Raw genomic sequence first — 17552 nt, 5'->3', positions numbered from 1 at the left:
AGTATTTTGTGTACTAAATATACCTGTAAAAAGGCTATCATTTAAATACATCTGAGGTACTTATTTTGTTGAATAAAATATGTACCATTTTTACAATACTAAAACTATTTTTGTATTGTCATGCTTTACTGCTGTGTTATGTCATGCAGTTCAGCCTGCTTTTTATTGCATCGAGAAACTGACTTATTTCCTTCAAGGTGTAAAGGACCCGGTACCTTACAAATCACTATTCCAGTTATAAGAGATAAGAAGGAAGTGGAAAAATAAGGCAATAAATGAAAACAACAATTTTAATGAGACACATTTATTATGCTCGTTACAGATATGTTATAAAATTACTTTTGCAGTTACATTAACATCAAATACACTTACTGTTGAATTGTTATATAATTATATTGGTAAACATCGAAAGGCAAATAACTTATAATAAACCGAAACAGGATATGCCCTAAATCCGATGTTTGCATTTCAACATTAACCAAGATAAAAATGTATAAAACGTCTTCACGGGACGGTGCTTTAATCAGTTTTTAGCGTTTCTTTGTAACATTGTAAACCAAACATCACCTTTGACAAAATCAAATGCAAAATAGAGTAAACTCGACTAAGCTACATTATAGTGTAGTTTTTTCATGTTTACGCAATATATTCTTAAACTTTTATTAAAAAGGAATATACAATTATATAAATGAGATTGAGCTAAATGTAAAAACCACTTTTAAAAAAATATGTACCGAATACTCGCACATTATACAAAATATCTTCATATATAGCGTGGACTTCAAATATCATTGGTCTTTTACATATTAAACATTTAGAAAGAAAAACTGTCTGACTAGTTTATTAAAACTGGAGTTATTTAATAAATCAGTCGTAGATTATATTCACTGTAATTTTTAACTCTAGTATTATCCGATCGAATAGAAAGAAACATGTTGAAAACATCCGTTCGAAGTTTAAAGTAAGATTACACATACATACAATTTTAAAACTATGTTTCACATTTAGATAGGTCTATTTTGCAAATTCCATTATATACTAACAGTTTTATGGAAAAATCAAACTTATACGTATAAAATAATCTAACAGTACGTTTTTATACTGGCAAAAAATAAAAACTGGAATTGAGAATGGTTCGTTAATTTTTAAAGTTAAACCTCTCCTTCCTTCCTTCCGCTTAATGGGCGTCTCCGTTGGTGGGCGAAGTCGCTTTAGGACTTCCATGCGGAGAGCGAGAACGGGATCCGGAACGGGAACGAGAGCGACGCGGAGAACGCGACCTGCGAGAGCGAGACCTGCTTCGCGATCCACTCCTGCTGCGGGACCTGCTGCGAGACCTGCTACCGGACCTCGACCGCGATCTTGACTTGGAACGTGACCTTTGGTGCAATGAAAATTATACATATATTAAAAAAATGTCAAACCATTCATTGTAACCTTACCTTTGATTTAGATTACTCGATTGCGAATAAACAATTTATAATTAGATTCCACTCATCGAATAATCTAATAGTTATTACACATTCTAAAATCATCTTTGTATATTCAGATGTCATAACACTCGAGCATCTCATCTTCGGACAAATAATTACGGCTTTCGTATCGATCGTACCAGGTGGGTAAATAAACACTATTTTTTAGCACTAAACTTGTCGTTTTTCTGACTTCGTTAATAAGATTCGACAATATCAGATGTCGAGTAAAAAATTTCATTCGCAAAAGCCATACATCTCTCATACGCTCGTCTATTTTGGACCGGGCCGTTTGTCGTGTTTTAAGATTACTAAATTTATTCCGGAAGATAAAATGCTCGAGTATGCAAACACGGACGCTCTGAAATATAATTTTACAATATAAATTTTGGAGAGCATTGTTTGGTCACTGAGGATATCTACTGTATCGTATCTGTAGTCGCACTAAATACTGGCTCATTGAGTGAAGTACGTTAACCTTCTGCTGCTATACGTTTTCATTCGCTTTCGTGTATAGTTTGACGGACGCTCGAATCGAACGAAGGGGAAGTTTTAGGACGAGATCTGGGCGCGACGCGTTCCTTCGCTTGCAATCTTTGACCGAAATCCAAGCCGATAAATAGAAACGACGGGTAGCGAGAATCACCTAAATAACATTAGTAAAAATGTTTATTTTGTAAACGTACATAACTCACGCTGTGCGTTCAAAGTCACAAAGCGAAACACGTCGTTCGAGTCACACGGAGATACGAAGTCATACGAAGACTGGAGAAGGTCGCAGGACTATGTAGCGACACGCAGTGCAGCAGAGCTACGCTCAGATACAGACTCAGCTCAGAGAGAACACTCTACGGAGCGAAGAGACGTTACACGACGCTAACACCGGCCAGTATGAGCACTGGTACAGTAGGTATACTCAACATAAACCTATAAAACATAGCAGTAGGATTTTTATTATCGGTTTAGACGACGTCGGGGTAATGTCACGTCCCTCGCGGCGGGCAGGATCAGAGACGTACCTGCGACGGTTACGACGTCCTAGGCGAGAGCAGTCGCGCGCATAGTGTCCTCGGTCACCGCACTCGTAGCAACGGTCGTCCGGGTGGAAGGGTCGGGCCATGCGAGAGCTACGCGGCGGAGGGCCTCTATAACCGCGTCCGCCACCTTTTCCGTTGGACATTTCGACGCGAGCGCGACGACCGCAAATCGTACGACCGTCTAATCCTTTGACCTGCAAAGCAACAACAACACATTAAGATAGATAATAATGTTTTCGCCATGCATTTCAACGAATTTTACAGCAATTCAACATTAATAAGCCCCGATTCTTGTTGATTTTAGATCAACTACTTGCTACAAATACTAAGATGCTATTATCAGACAACACTACTTATACTTTCACAACTTTTGTGAAGTCAACATTGATTGCAATCAATAATTCTTCATCTAAGCCGAAAATGTGAGACAAATATATGTTTGTTCATATTTGTTATCATTACACGACAAAACATTAGTCATAAAGTAAGCAGTTTTTGCATTGCTGAATGATCGCTTAGGAGTAAAAAAATATCTACTAGGCGAGTCCTGGTTAACCTCTCAAGAGTGCGTAATGCGTATTGCAACAAAATTGTCATTGAATTTTAAAATATTTTTAAATTTGACAAATTAAACTGCCCGTTCAAAATCAACTATTTTTAATCAAATAATAAGAAACTGGCCAGTTGGTTGAAAGTTAATAAGATACTATAAAATGGCGTTATAGCAAAGAGGCACAATATCCTATCATAACAAAAATAATGATATGTGACAACAACTTACGGCATCTTCTGCGTCTCGTGGATCTTCAAATTCTACGAAGGCGAAACCTGGAGGATTGCGTGCAACCCACACATTTCTGAGGGGTCCGTAATAGCTAAAAGCGCCTTCCAATTCGGGTTTACTTGCATTGTTACCCAAGTCGCCGACGTAAAGTTTACACTCCGACCCATAACGAGACATGATCCTGTTAACGATAAACATATTTTTAATTACGATTAGGTATGTAAAGACAAATATGTGAGGAATTGATGAAATCTGTATGACCTTGAAAATACTTAAAATCTAAAATAAGGATCAACAACATATTCAATTAGTAATTCAACGCTTAATGGCTTCATTTGTATTTTTGATAAAACTTTTGGTGGGTGGCCGAAAAAAACATGGTCATTCATAAGAAATAAACTGGCGCTAAAATTGTATCATTCGATTTCCCTTATATGTCGCCAAAACGATAAAGCATACATGACGATACCGCAGTATGCAAAATAGGAAGTGTAATTAGCTTGTAAAACAATGCCGAAAGCGATAAGAGAATTCGAGATCGGCGACGCGCATGAAAAAAAAATGGCGGCCAAGGGTGTGCTTTATGCGTCTTAGCACGTAGCCCTTGCGATATACAAACCGACGACATGTATTCGATGCCTATATCGCAACGTTATGAAATTTGAACCGATAAAACGCGAGAAAAGCCGGCGGCCTTGACGAACTGCAAACAGACGCCTTCGGCTCCCATGTTGGATTCTGCCGAAAAGGCGCGACGGTGACAATGGAACGAATTAACGACTTTTATAAGACGAATCGGCAGCGGAAAGCGGGGAAGTAAATTTTTGGAGCTAACCTGGCGAGCGGGGCGCAGGCCCTTCCCTGTGCCGGAGCCTCGTCGACGCTTCAGCCAAAGACAAGGACTGTCTATGGTTCGAACGCCCACCGTTCCCGTGCGAAAAATCGATAATGCTCGCCAGTGCGCGTTTAAAACTGTACACAAAAATAAAAGAGATTGCAAATAAATATTTTATTAACTGAGCATGTGAGTGCCTGAAGTAATATATAAAAGTATAACATATTTTATCCTATTAAATAAAATAATAGAATAGTTTATAAACATTTCATTCGGAGCCGTCGATACAGCAGTTTTTAATTTATGGTGAATTAAATTGCAAAACATGGCCATCTCTGCTAAACACATAACATGGATACTGGCGGTACTTTTTTGTGCTTGTCACTAAAATAAATCTCTATCACTATACAACAGAAAAAATAATAAATTTAAATTGCACTTACATAATATAAGTATCGACTCTTGATAATCTTGAAAGGTATATACACGTAAATATGACATATAATAATATTTTTGAAAATATAGTATTAATTACACTACAATTAAAGTTATTATCACTATTGAATATGTATAAGTAAATTCTTCCAAGTCGAACTCGTATGCCATTTCAACTTTAATAAATAAAATTGAAAGACCATTTAATCAAGATTAAATGGTCTTTTTGTTAATTTATGAGGTTTAATTCTAAAAACTTTCCTCCAGTAATGGCTATAGATATATTAATTGGCAAAATTATTCTAATAGCAGTCACTGCGTTGGTATATAGCAATTGTATGACGTATTGTAGTGAAGAATGTGGTTTAACCAATCTGAAGAATAATTTTAATTGTACACACAGTTTAATGGCATCAATATCCAATGATTCATTATCAGTGAGTTTGGTCTCTAACTTTTTACAATTTTCCAGCAATGCTTCTGGCGAAACATTTATTAAACCATTGATGTAATACGAAAATTTAAAAAAGGATCCATGATATTTCAGTTCGTCAAATTTAACTTCAGGTTTTAATGTAAATAATGCAACAATTTTAAGTAAAACATCCCATCTATTGGTGGAAGACGAGAAGAATTTGTAAATTTCTTGAATTAAACCAAAAAATGACACAGCATCTAAATTGCATTTGCCATTAGCCATTTGAAAACTGCAAGGAACATGAAAAGCACGAGAATTTTTATCCCTTATATGTTTTTGGGACCCATTAGGTTTTCCTCGCATACTAGCACCGGTGACCTCTCATGTTATCTATCTTGATATTAAATTCTTTTAGTTTCTTAATTATAATGGCACTTGATTCAACATCAGTCATATTTTTCATTTCAATAAAACCGAGAAAATATTCACGGAATTTTTGAAAAATTTACACAAATCGTATTATTATAGACATTTGTTTACTAATATCGGGTTTTATTATTAATTTCGGGTGTGCAGTCTAAAATAAATGAATAATATTTTGTTTCCTTTCAACAAGAGTCAAAAAAGAACCATTAAAATCAATTCTTCTTTTCATTATATCAGACAAATTATATCCATCGTCTGAATTATTTTCCATGATTTCAAACTGTGAAATTACTTTTGATGAAGAATCAGCTTGAGAATAGCATTCTAAAGAATTTTCTGCTACTAAGAAATAATATTCTATATCATTGTATATAGTTTCATTTTTATTAGACTCATAAGACATGGATGGTCAAATTAAATATTTATTGAGAAGATTTGCATTTCTATTAGCATCAGCCACCTTCTTGTCTCTTATTTTTGTTATAGGCTGAAATGAACTTTAATGTACGTATACATATATGTATATATCTATCGCTCACTCATTTAATATATTCGATTTTTTATAAATGTTTCGTAAAGATTACAACTGAAGTTTCTGAAGCGTTGAAAGGTGGTTTACAGATTTACAGTATCGATGGAAATGTGTATATTTTCACAATATTTCGTAACGTTTTAGTTTGCTCTATATTAGTAATGTTTTCATTTAAAATACAAATAGATGTTAGAAATATAGTAAGAAAAAAAGCGATAACTGTAATTTATATATCTAATGTATATTTTTTACGTAAAATACAAGTTTTTACCAGGGTTTTTAACCATAATTGAAGTGAAAACCGAAAACCAGAAAAAAAACATTGTTTTTGTCGGAACGAATACCGGAGCTGAACAAAAAAAAATATCGGTTCAGTATATGTTCAAACACACGCTTTAACTATTCATTTTTTGTTTAATAAATTATATTATTATCGCTCAATAAATGAAATATACTTCTAGTTCTAATTATTATACCTTTAGTTGTATATTAATGATTATTTTTTATATTATATTATTGTATCAACTTATGTAGTATACTTAGACGGTGTCCCAATTCTGCCTAGCCTCCTCCCCAAAACCTTTAACCTAATTTATGGAAGTTGCCTTATTACAGAAGAACGAAAAAAATGTTCTAAATTATTGTAAAATAAATACTAATAAAAAAATTAAATTTAAAAGTTAATTACTTGGAGCTGAACCGAAAACACACAAAAAACATTATTTTTTTCCAATACGAAAACTGGAACCAAACTAATATATTATTTTGTAATTGAACCAAAACGAAAACCGGAATGAAAAAAATAACGAAGTTCGAAGCCCAGGTTTATACGCCTTTCTTCATATTTTGCGAATGCTCAATTAAAATAGTATTATGGCCATAAAAGTTAACAATAAAAACAACGCAAATGATGACATTTGTTCTAGCTGTCAAATTGTTATCTATCGGTTATTATAGTTTTCAGTATAAATATAAATATTTACGTAATTAATTAATTTACGCTTATAACGGTTGAAAATGTTTTGTCAAATAAAAGCTGTTGCTAATTGCAAGGAAATTGATTCCATAAAAAAATCATTATTTTTATCTGACGATAATGGTAAGATACGATAAATTATATTCTTCTATGTTTATTAAATTTGCAAATAATGATATTTTGTAGACGAAAATTGGTTGAACGAATGTCAAATCTGTCTATCGCCGTGTTTATCGAATCTGATTTGCGCCAGAAAACAAAGAATGTGCATTTTGTCAACACAATGGGATAGCTCTCTCAACTGTAACGTCTTTGTCGATGCATGGAACGGTCACCTTTTGTCGGATGTAACATCGTTATTAACTTTGCAAGTTATTAGCTCTGAATCTAGAGAAGTAATTATAAATAAAATCTATAACATTTAATAATGAATTATGTGAATATTTAAATCAAATTGATCGTTTAAGGCTTATAACGATTGGCTCTGTATTATTGTGGGCTTCAGAACTGGTGAAGTAGGATTTTATACTGAATTAGGACAACTTTTACTGTTGGAAAAGTTCAATATAACTCCAGTTATTCAGTTGAAATCGCACATAGGACAACACAGCGCAGAAACTGATGAGGTTTATGTACTATACGGCGACTCTATATGCTGCCTGGCTGTTTCAAATTTATTGCAAATTTTACGTTATGCTCGATTGCAAGTATTGAAAGGTATATGAATGATTACTTATATTTATATATGATTGATAGGTTATTTTATGATGTATTTATATCATTCAGGTCAAAATTATATGGGTAAAGTACCACTAGTGGAAGGACAAAATTTATTGACAAGAAAATTAGGATTTTCCAACCAAGATTCCATCAGCGATGCTTCAGTTATTGGACTAGAATTAAGTAACACTTTTGATCATTTACTCACTGCTTCACTTCATGGCGGTTTTTTTACGGGGTATGTAATTATATGATTTAGATCTTCTTTATTATTGAGTATTACTAATGATTATGTTTTAGATATAGATCAGTCGCTCCGCATAATACTGTGGTAATGGGGGTCGGTGCAAGACCGTATATTGCTTTTCATCAAGCTTTAGAAGGCGGCAATCCTCAATCTCTAATCAACGACGTCGCTCATGCCGTAGCCAGTAAAATAAAATCTGCTTTACCGTAAATATACATTATATTACCAAAATAATATACATATTTAAATATTTATTGTTAAATATTTACGTATATTTTAGGGGATGGTTAGGTGGAGGTAAAAGTCATAGCGATTCTTCGGCAACTATTCCGCCGCCCTCCGAAAACATGTTTTGTAGATATTCTTTGAAGGATTTACACAGAAAAGGATTATTTACAATAGCTTCTCCCGATCGGAGACTATTGGCGGTCGTGGATTCTTTTGGTAGGGTCGTATTGATAGACGTTCGACGAGGAACAGCCACAAGGATGTTTAAAGGATATAGAAATTGCCAGATTGGATTTATGCAGGTATTTTAATATAAAGATAATTTTCTTTATACATTGATTTACATTTATGTTTTGATAGGTGAATGAAGAACGTAGCAGGCATAAAGGAACCGGAAGAAAAACTTTGTTTTTGGTCATCTATATTGGAAAACACGGTTTATTGGAAGTGTGGCCTTTGAGAGGTCCTCGTGTGGCCGCTTTTAATGTTTCCAAAAATGCTCGTTTGTTCTACAATACGCCCAAAACTCAACACAATTCACGTCGTTCGCATTCAAACAACAACAATACGATGATCGCTTTATTGAATCCGGATGGCGAAATCAAATCTATCTCGATTCCGTTTCATTTTGCACTAAGCAATGAAGATTCGGACCGATCTAGAGATATTCACGTGATCAAAAAGTTAAGACAGCTGGTAAAGGAAAAGGATTGTGACGTAGAAATGTTGAAGAATGAAATCATGAAGGTTGTTAAAGAGTTGAAGAGTACTGAGATTAAATTGCATTGTGTTGAAATGTTGGCTGGTAATGAGAATGTGTCTCCGGAAATTTTGCTTTTGTGCATCGATAACTTGGATACAGTCGAAGAAGGAGACGCATCGTCCAACTTAGAAGTTCATAAATTGAGCGTAATGTGCGGTAATATTAGATCTTTATTGTTGTTGCTGTTGCATTGCAATAAAGAGGATTATAGCACTAAAAAATTACCACTAGAAAGTATTAACGAAGGCGATGAATCGAAAGAACATGACGTATCTTTAATATCAGAATCAGAGCTGATACATTTGCAACATTTGTTGAATTTCGCTTCGTCAATAGAATTGAAAAAGATTCAACACGCCAAAGTGACGTTTAGAGATGAAAAAAAATGTGCTTGCTCTGATTTTCTATCTTCTTTTAACCTTACATCAGACGGAGACTTCTTGATTTTGAAAGATAATCTATCAGAAGAGGCTCTTACTTTTATATCTCGTCAATTATATAACTCTTGCATATTTGGCAATTTAGAATGGAATAGTATACAACAATTGTCATACAAGATTAAATTTGTCGAATCAATTATTATATGTAAGCTGTTATTGGTATATTGGATGCATTTATCTGTTCAAGAGATGACGAAGAGCAGAATGGAAAAGTTTGCCAATCTAATGTTGGGTATTTGCCGATTGACAGGCATAAAAAATATATACATCGGATACAGTGAAATATCGCCTTGGTGGCAGTCGATAAGAGATTTTCTTGTAGATTCTATGTGTCCGTTCAAGAGTATGGTAACAGCCCAATTATGCAGGGCTGTCGCTAAGCATCTCGAAAAGGAGGAAGAGAGTAAACATAATGAACTTGACGAAGATTTGTGGGAGAATCTTAGCAAAGATAATGCACAATGGGGATTATTGATTGGAAAACTTGACGATATATCTCTATTGAGTATGATTTTATCGCAAAAACCTGAGATTTTCAATAAATTGCCTAATCTTCCAGTAGAACTACCCGAGATTAATTTAAAATATATATTTAACGAAGGAAAAGGATCAATTTCAGAACTAACTGCAATTTGGTTGTGTATAGCCGGCGTCGATTTAGAAAGCATTATGAACATAGATAAAGAAGAATCGGAAATTGATAAGTTAGAAAATACGAAAACAACCATTTCGTTAAATAAAGACGATAAAGACATTTCAAAGTTGGAAGTCATAACGTTCTTTGATAAACTGAATTTATTAAAAAATCAGTTTCCGCACAGTTTGAGTTCTAATAATTTAATCGCAAATATGTGTTGGACGTATATTAAACATTGGTCGAACAATTACGAAGGTTTAATCTACTTAGAAGCTTCTTTGAAGTGCTTAAAGAGTATAACGCACATGTCTTTACGATGCGGAATGTGCTTTATAATATGGTCGACGTATCTAACTCAACCGTTTGAATCGGTTTGCAAGTTAATCATCAAAGTTGGTAAATTGCCAAGAGAGAAGCTGACAAGACAGAATGTCGGTTTGTCCGATGTGCAGTTGTTGAAATTCTTAGAGATTGTTAATGAATTTTTAGATTTGTTTTTGTGCAGCGCTTTATCGGACAAACAAGACGAAACTTCCGCGATTCAATTTGAGAACATCTGGGAGAAGAGCCAACACGCTTTAACAGAATTGGCATTGATGAAAACTAACGTTAATGTTGATATTTTGCAAATACACTATCAGTTAAGCTCGGCCATTTATTATCAATGCTACTTGGGCTGCAACTTTTGGAAACATCCGTCAAATCTATTCGATGTTGAGAGTCAAAAATGTATATATAGCCCTCTGAATACTTCGAGCTCTGCGATTCATAATCAAATGACGGACAGTAGAGTTATGCTGCAAAGAACTACGTTCTTATCTAGATTAGTGCAGAAATGCATAGAGCTTCCTAAAGATAGAGATGTATGGATTGAACGAATTCAAGACCTTGCTAGATTGTGGAGAGTCAACGATGATGTGATTCGTAGAAAACTTGTAAGGAGTATTAGAATAAGTATAATGAAAACATATTAAAAACTTTTTTTATTATTATTTTTAGGTCCTTAATTTTTATGTGCAAGGATTAGACACAGAAGCCGAAGGCGCTTTAGTTTCAGTAACCGATATTAAACCATTGCTAGAATTATTAGTGCCTATTGCTGGACGCAGATTGAGACATTTTATGGATTCTATCCAAAACCGAGCAGAGATTCTATCAATTCTGTCTCCGCAAATCACTGCTTATTTAGACTCATTGGTATTTTTTTATTTAATTAAATTTTATTTACGTAAATAAAATCCTATCTAATTTTTGTTTGTATTTAGATTGAAGAAAATACAGAGTTTTTAACTGTGACTTCGATGGATGATATCCGCCGTTTGATTGAAGTTGTTATAACACATTGCGACCCCAAAAAAGATAACTACATACATAAGACCGCAAGTTCGTTATTGGATGCTGTTGTAAACATACAAGCGCACTTGCAAAATATTTAATTGAAGTATTATATTACAAGTTATATATATAATATATTATAAATATGTTAAATATGTATGACATGTAAAATTTTAAATAATAAAGGTTGTTGATTGATAATGTTGTTTTTTTATTTCTCACCTACAAATAATAAATATAATAAACACCCAAATCCGTGTAGAACTCTTAAATAAAAAATAATATTTTTAGTTATACATAATGATTTTCAAGTTGGCTAAATTTATTTATTAGGAAATTTTATTCAAAGGCCAACTCCGAATATATTTTGAGGAGTAGAAACTGACACGGGAGCTCAAAAAAAGGTCATTTTGGAAATTTTTGACGAAGGAGGACAATCCTACTCAAATGAGGATATGCCTGGTTACGTTAATATTAAGAACTAGTTAGTAAGATTTGACTTTAATAAAGAGAATCATTCTGGTTATATTTATATACATAGATCAGAAGGCGACATTTCAGGAATAGTTCACAAATATAACCCTACCCAACCTAAATTAGTTTAAGGAATTTTGATATTATTCAGAGGGAGTTTTGCGTCTTTCCTACACTTAAAATATTAAAAAAATTTAGGACACAATAACAATATCAATGCAATAAAACACCTGATGAAAACACTAAATAAATTAATAAAAAAATACTTTCAGCAGTGGATGAAGTGTATTAAATCAAAAGGGCACTATATTTTTATAATTGTCTCTGTATGATACATTGATTGTCTCGTTGTTATAGTTACATATGAAACACCAACAAAGACATAACCTATAGTTTATGAATATGACTGCAACAATGGATAAGTTTTATGTAGCCTTGATATTATATAAAAACCGAAAATTTGATAAATGCATCGAAAAATGTACAAAAATCTTGGAAGATTCACCGTTAGATCAAGCTGTGTGGACGTTAAAGATGAGATCCATGACCAGAAAAGTACTATTGGATGATCTAGATTTGGATGCTGATTTCAATGCTGATGAAGAATTTATTTGGAGAGAGACAATCGCTACAGCGCCTCGTCCTGGCACTTCACTAAGAAATCCAGTTCAATCAGCAACAGCACTTGTAATAAATTTGATTTATTTTACCTGTTTTAAAAAAATTTAGTATCTTCTTGAAGCACTCTTCTACAGTCCTTGATTGGTATTCTCTGCTAATAGGGTATATCAAAGTCATTGATTCTGTATCTTTCCTAATAGGAGATAGACATTAATTTATTTTTCAGTAAAGGGAAATACTAAAGCTTTTTCTTTTTAGTTTAATGTATTCGTTATAAATATTTTAATATTATACTTGTAATTAATGGAATATTTTTAGAGGCGTCCAGGTACTGGAGCCAATCATTTGACTGGCAATGCCAGGACTATCACGGCAAATCGGCTGAGGACGGCTCGCACGCCAGGAACAGCTCGTGCATTATTGGCAACTGCACAAGCAAGAGCTTTGAGATTGGGCACTGCAACTATGATACTTTCAAGAGATGAGATGTTTATTCAACCGTCTAAGTTGAATTTACCGAAATACGCGCAAGAATTGTGTATAGCGAAACCGTTGTTTGAATACCTTTTTTATCATGAAGGTGATTATAGACATGTGAGTATATATTCTGGAATGATTTGGAACATCTGTGTTTAATTTAATTATTAATAATATTTCAACATTAGGCAATGGAGCTCGCGGTGCATGCGACAAAGTTTTTGAACTACGCAGACTGGTGGTGGAAAGTTGCATTAGCAAATTGCTACACAGTGTTCAATCTGATTCGTGAAGCAGAACAGCAATTACGTAGTGCCTCCAAACATCAATTGCACGTGGATATATTTTTAAGACTTATCCGATGTTATGTAAAATTAGATCAACCTTCAGCAGCATTGGATGTTGTCAAGCAAGGTTTAGACGCTTTTCCGGAAGACGTTAAAATAATGACTGAGCAGGCTCGTATATTGGAGGGAACTGGGGATTCAACACAATCTGTGCGTGTTTATCGGTTGATAGCTATAAAAGATGCGATGAACATTGAAGCGATTGCAAGTATAGCAATACATCATTTTTATAATGATCAACCAGAAATGGCGCTCAGATATTACAGGTAATGATCAATACTTTCATAAGGGATTTCATCTACAGCTGTTGAGAAGGCTTAAAAATTTTAACCTTTTTTAGTTAACTGATTATTTGCTATGTAATGATTATGAATTTATTTATAATTGTTACAATCACATTCTCATATTAATTGTCCTTTGATGAAGGACTTAAAATTAGTTACAATCAAATTAATTAATTTATAACTGACTACAACTATTCTTTTATGTTGTTTTGTATTGGTTTTGAGGGTTCGGTGATCATTGCTCACATGGCAAATGGTCACACGAACCATGGAATAACGAAAATATTTTTAAAAATATCACTGACTGGCCAACTGTTGCCCCCCCCCCCCCCCCGGATGATACGCAATGCAGGCCAGCCAACGAGAGAACGTCTCCTCTTATGCTCGAGAGAAATATTAATGAAACTCTGATAAATATGTAGTACTACGGATCCCGCTCATCCGGCCGTCACAAGCTGGGTGCCCGCCCATAAGGGTTGGACTCGTAGGGTCCTAGTACCGATAACGGTAGTTACCGATACTATGGAATGACATCCCTGACATGAACATTAGTCAAGGAAAAATTGCTCGCGCGGACTTGCTCACACAAACATTGATTGCAAGTAGGGTCCACAATCGAATATTTCAACTACATATATTATATATGAATTTTTAATAATTGATCGAATATTCGTTTATATAATACTATCTCGAATAAAATTTAATAAACATCTTAAATAGAAACTATTTTTATACTTGAGCAGCACAGGTAGTCTTATTCCTCTCAATATACTCGAGTGACGAGTGCTGCTCCAAAATCCATAGTTTTCATGCGCCTTTATTTTTTTCGAAATGCTAGACAATGAGACTCTTCTTCTCGACAAGAAAATATGCTTTTACGCCTTCGAAAAATGTTTGTGAATAGAATGTATCGATATACAGCGTCTCTACTATGACCGAAATTCGCAGAATTCATTCGTTGAGCGAAACAAAATGTTAGAGAAGCCAACCCTTTATTATCGTTTAATGATTTTTATGTATATCAAATTCGTTACAGATATTATTAAATATTGTATATACAATAAATTCCATAAAATTATGTACTTAAAATGTTTCATCAATATTGCTGAATTAATTCAATCGCAGCTGATCTTAATTCTGGTGATTTGAAAAAAGCTGAAATGACATCCCTGATTAAAAAATATGTAATAATAAATTAAGCATTTTTCTTTTGACTTGCTCACTGATCAGCAAGTCGCACAGCATTGTGTTATGCATATTAATTAAAAAAATTAACGATTATGAAAATAATTAATGATTAATTTAAATAATTAATACTTAGCAATCTTTTTCTTTTAAATTATATTTTACGGGCAATTAATTGATTTTATTAACATATTAGCTAAATAAATTAATATTGGTAGTAACTAGGAAAAAAATTACGAATATACTCGAATACTTTATTCATTTTTTATTTAATATTCGAATAGTTGAAAACTACGTACCTAATCGCCATATAATTATTTAACCCGTAGATTTTTATTGTAAAACCGGATAAAATTACTTTAAAAATATTATATAATTTATTTACTAATGTCTTATTTCAATCAATTGATTATTTTTTCCCTTTTTATACTCTTAATATTGAATTTAAATAACTTTCCTTAAGCAGTGTGAGCAATGGCCTTGTGAGCGTTCGATTTGTGACCAATGTTCGTGTGACCAGTTGCCATGTGAGCAATAGTCCATTCATTGGTTTTGAGCAGCACATTTTTCCAAGAACGGGTCACGTTCTGGCATGATTTGTTAGATTATGTTAAAATTTCTTTGAGCCTAATTTAATTATCATCGACAGCACATTTTTAAATAACACAACAAAGATAATAACCGAAGTAATCGTCCATGAGTTCACATAATTACCCATAGAGGGAAGTACCGTTCCGGTACTTCTTTTTTTAGAACGACACCACTGGTTTTGAGCTCATTCAAATAATTAATAGTATATTCTTTGTAAACTGTTTATAGCATTTTAGTTTTCATTTAAATATAGAAGTATTCCGTTTATTATTAATTTGCAGGTTTTTGTATTTCGAGTGATAAATCATGAATGGTTTTAATTTACACCCAGCAATATTTGTACTTTATAAGTCTTACAAAACGACCGTGCTTATGAATTACCATTCCTCAAGTGAACAATTAAATAATTATCTTTCTTCTTGGGTAAATCGAGGAATGGCTGTATCACATAAATAATTTCTAAAAACTATCATGATCATAATAATAATTCAATATTATTTATATCACTAGGCGCGTTTTGTCAATGGGAGCTTATTCAGCTGAAGTATTCAACAATGTCGCTTTATGCTGTCTGAGAGCACAACATTGGGATTTAATTCTAGGATGTTACAGACGGGCACTTCTTTTGGCAACTGATATACCAATTCAAGCTAACATTTGGTACAATTTATCTCATCTCGGATTGGTAAGTAATTTATTTAATATAAAACTTCTAGCATAATCTTCATTTTTAATCAAATTTTTAGGCAATTGGTGATATAAATCTGGCCATTCAGTGTTTACGATTATGTGTTAACTTAGATCCGACTCATGCTACCGCTTTAAACAACTTGGCCGGGCTGGAGAAACATTTGGGCCATATATCTACAGCAAGAAGTTTATTCATAGCGGCTCTATCGGTGGACCCAACTTTACCAGAAGCAATTTCAAATTTAAAAATGATTGATGAAATAAAATAATTGTATATTATAATAAACTTTAATCTACAAACTTATTTCTTAGCCACTACAAACATTTTTATTTTCTCTTCCTCTCTTTTTTTGGGCCGCCCATTTCTGTTAATTGTTGTTTTAATGCTATTAATTCGTTATCGGGAATAAATCTAATCTCGTTATGTTCATGTTGAGCTTTAATTATGTTCACGGTGACACCTTCTGGTGTGATTTCTTGAATGAGCCTGAATAAAATGGGGCTGGAGATGGATGGCAAATCTATAAATTGTAAGTTTCTCTCATAGATTGTTAGAACGTATTCCGAATCGACTATGACACTCTCGGGTACAAAGCGTTGAACCCGAATTTTTTGAGACGGTAATCCCCAACTGTAAATATTAGAAAATATTATATAATAATTTATTAAACTATAATAACCCAAGAATCAAATACAATACCTTTCATCGACATCAATGTCAAGGACTTCGACAATTTTATTGATTTGCTTTTGAAGACTTTCTAATATATGATAGTCGTAACCTTTCAACTGAACGATCAATTTATCATGCACTGGTGTATCTGGTAGGAAGCTCTAAAGATAAGGAAAATGAAGTTTAATTAAGAACTATAAATGTTGATTGTATTTTAATTGATACTTACATCGAGATAGTCGGGGTCATAAAATGATGAAAAATACTTCACTTGGCATTTCGATGATTGGTTCAATAAAAGTTTACTGTTTCTGATCAATGTATTTGCTACCTAGAACGAATATAGAGAAGTAGCATTATACTATATATAGAAATACGTAATGTGTAATAAAATATTGTTATTACATTTCGAATGAACATTTTGACAGATGTGTTACTCCGTCGGTGAATTTGCAGGTTATTTTGGTCAAAAAAAATAATATTTCGACCATGATTTTAATATTTTTTTTGTAATATATGCTTTGTATTTTTTATTTTGTTTTAGCGTTTAATTAGTATTCAAACTTATACATATTAATACGTTTTAGCAAATATGTTTTTAATTTTATATTATTTTTTACCCATAGTTTAAATTAGTCATGTGCTAATATCTATAATTTTACGTTTACCTTAAAATTGTTTATCTAAATGATTACGGCGGTAATGCCTCGCTCATCGCATACTTTCATAACATGTAAACTAAATCATATACATCAAATAAATACTACTGCAGAGGCTAAATCTGTGCCTAGTTGTTACCCGTCACCATCCGTTCGAAAAATTAAATAATGATAAAAACTACAGATAACAAAGTAAAAATATTCCGTAAATTTTTGAACACTTTTGGGAAATTTGGAAAAAATAATAAATTGTTAACTGATATCGC

General features: G+C 33.2%; 4 protein-coding genes across 7 annotated transcripts; 2 read left to right on the top strand and 2 right to left on the bottom strand.

The window, feature by feature from the left end:
• Positions 1 to 288: 288 nt before the first annotated feature.
• Positions 289 to 4190, bottom strand: LOC148226220 (serine/arginine-rich splicing factor 7-like). Of its 3 annotated transcripts, none has more exons than XM_088203653.1 (4): positions 4129 to 4190; positions 3291 to 3474; positions 2492 to 2703; positions 289 to 1379 (listed from the first exon to the last, which is right to left on the bottom strand). In XM_088203653.1, exons 2-4 carry the CDS (start codon positions 3468 to 3470, stop codon positions 1178 to 1180), a joined length of 594 nt encoding a protein of 197 aa, XP_088059779.1. In that variant the 5' UTR covers positions 3471 to 3474; positions 4129 to 4190; the 3' UTR covers positions 289 to 1177. The 3 variants fall into 3 exon arrangements, with proteins under 3 accessions (XP_088059779.1, XP_088059778.1, XP_088059780.1); XM_088203654.1 differs by lacking the exon at positions 289 to 1379 and adding an exon at positions 2159 to 2399; XM_088203652.1 differs by lacking the exon at positions 4129 to 4190 and having other exon boundaries at positions 3291 to 3491.
• Positions 4191 to 6818: 2628 nt separating this feature from the next.
• On the top strand, positions 6819 to 11486 carry Rab3-GAP (Rab3 GTPase activating protein). Its single transcript, XM_088204293.1, has 9 exons — positions 6819 to 7038; positions 7102 to 7310; positions 7383 to 7632; positions 7702 to 7873; positions 7936 to 8088; positions 8163 to 8412; positions 8471 to 10885; positions 10950 to 11147; positions 11216 to 11486. The coding sequence occupies exons 1-9, from the start codon at positions 6957 to 6959 to the stop codon at positions 11384 to 11386; spliced, it is 3900 nt and encodes a 1299-aa protein (XP_088060419.1). The 5' UTR covers positions 6819 to 6956; the 3' UTR covers positions 11387 to 11486.
• Positions 11487 to 12114: 628 nt separating this feature from the next.
• On the top strand, positions 12115 to 16270 carry BBS8 (tetratricopeptide repeat protein 8). 2 transcript variants are annotated; one of them, XM_088203400.1, is made up of 5 exons: positions 12115 to 12446; positions 12699 to 12974; positions 13046 to 13470; positions 15775 to 15949; positions 16066 to 16270. In XM_088203400.1, the coding sequence occupies exons 1-5, from the start codon at positions 12156 to 12158 to the stop codon at positions 16087 to 16089; spliced, it is 1191 nt and encodes a 396-aa protein (XP_088059526.1). In that variant the 5' UTR covers positions 12115 to 12155; the 3' UTR covers positions 16090 to 16270. The 2 variants fall into 2 exon arrangements, with proteins under 2 accessions (XP_088059526.1, XP_088059525.1); XM_088203399.1 differs by having other exon boundaries at positions 16011 to 16270.
• On the bottom strand, positions 16229 to 17134 carry mRpL48 (mitochondrial ribosomal protein L48). Its single transcript, XM_088203401.1, has 4 exons — positions 17033 to 17134; positions 16857 to 16958; positions 16655 to 16788; positions 16229 to 16585 (listed from the first exon to the last, which is right to left on the bottom strand). Exons 1-4 carry the CDS (start codon positions 17045 to 17047, stop codon positions 16282 to 16284), a joined length of 555 nt encoding a protein of 184 aa, XP_088059527.1. The 5' UTR covers positions 17048 to 17134; the 3' UTR covers positions 16229 to 16281.
• Positions 17135 to 17552: the final 418 nt, after the last annotated feature.

Source organism: Plectrocnemia conspersa, unplaced genomic scaffold (genome assembly GCF_051122295.1).
Source record: "Plectrocnemia conspersa isolate PC_06_02 unplaced genomic scaffold, ASM5112229v1 ptg000014l, whole genome shotgun sequence".
In the NCBI taxonomy this organism is placed as follows: domain Eukaryota; kingdom Metazoa; phylum Arthropoda; class Insecta; order Trichoptera; family Polycentropodidae; genus Plectrocnemia; species Plectrocnemia conspersa.
The sequence above is the reverse complement of the archived record's forward strand: the minus strand, read 5'-3'. Positions and strand labels throughout refer to the sequence as shown.

Bases quoted from the DNA above. Each gene is read 5' to 3' on its own strand.
- mRpL48 (XM_088203401.1), bottom strand. The intron at 16,789-16,856 runs GTAAGTATCAAT...CCTTATCTTTAG, and splicing joins ATGACCCCGACTATCTCGAT to AGCTTCCTACCAGATACACC. The intron at 16,586-16,654 runs GTATTGTATTTG...TAATATTTACAG, and splicing joins GACATTGATGTCGATGAAAG to TTGGGGATTACCGTCTCAAA.
- LOC148226220 (XM_088203652.1), bottom strand. From the start codon at position 3,491: ATGTTTATCGTTAACAGGATCATGTCTCGTTATGGGTCGGAGTGTAAA. The intron at 2,704-3,290 runs GTAAGTTGTTGT...GTTGCTTTGCAG, and splicing joins CACGAGACGCAGAAGATGCC to GTCAAAGGATTAGACGGTCG. The intron at 1,380-2,491 runs GTACGTCTCTGA...ATTGCACCAAAG, and splicing joins GGACGTCGTAACCGTCGCAG to GTCACGTTCCAAGTCAAGAT.
- Rab3-GAP (XM_088204293.1), top strand. From the start codon at position 6,957: ATGTTTTGTCAAATAAAAGCTGTTGCTAATTGCAAGGAAATTGATTCC. The intron at 7,311-7,382 runs GTAATTATAAAT...TGATCGTTTAAG, and splicing joins TTAGCTCTGAATCTAGAGAA to GCTTATAACGATTGGCTCTG. The intron at 7,874-7,935 runs GTATGTAATTAT...ATTATGTTTTAG, and splicing joins CATGGCGGTTTTTTTACGGG to ATATAGATCAGTCGCTCCGC.
- BBS8 (XM_088203399.1), top strand. From the start codon at position 12,156: ATGAATATGACTGCAACAATGGATAAGTTTTATGTAGCCTTGATATTA. The intron at 12,975-13,045 runs GTGAGTATATAT...TTTCAACATTAG, and splicing joins ATGAAGGTGATTATAGACAT to GCAATGGAGCTCGCGGTGCA. The intron at 13,471-15,774 runs GTAATGATCAAT...TTATATCACTAG, and splicing joins ATGGCGCTCAGATATTACAG to GCGCGTTTTGTCAATGGGAG.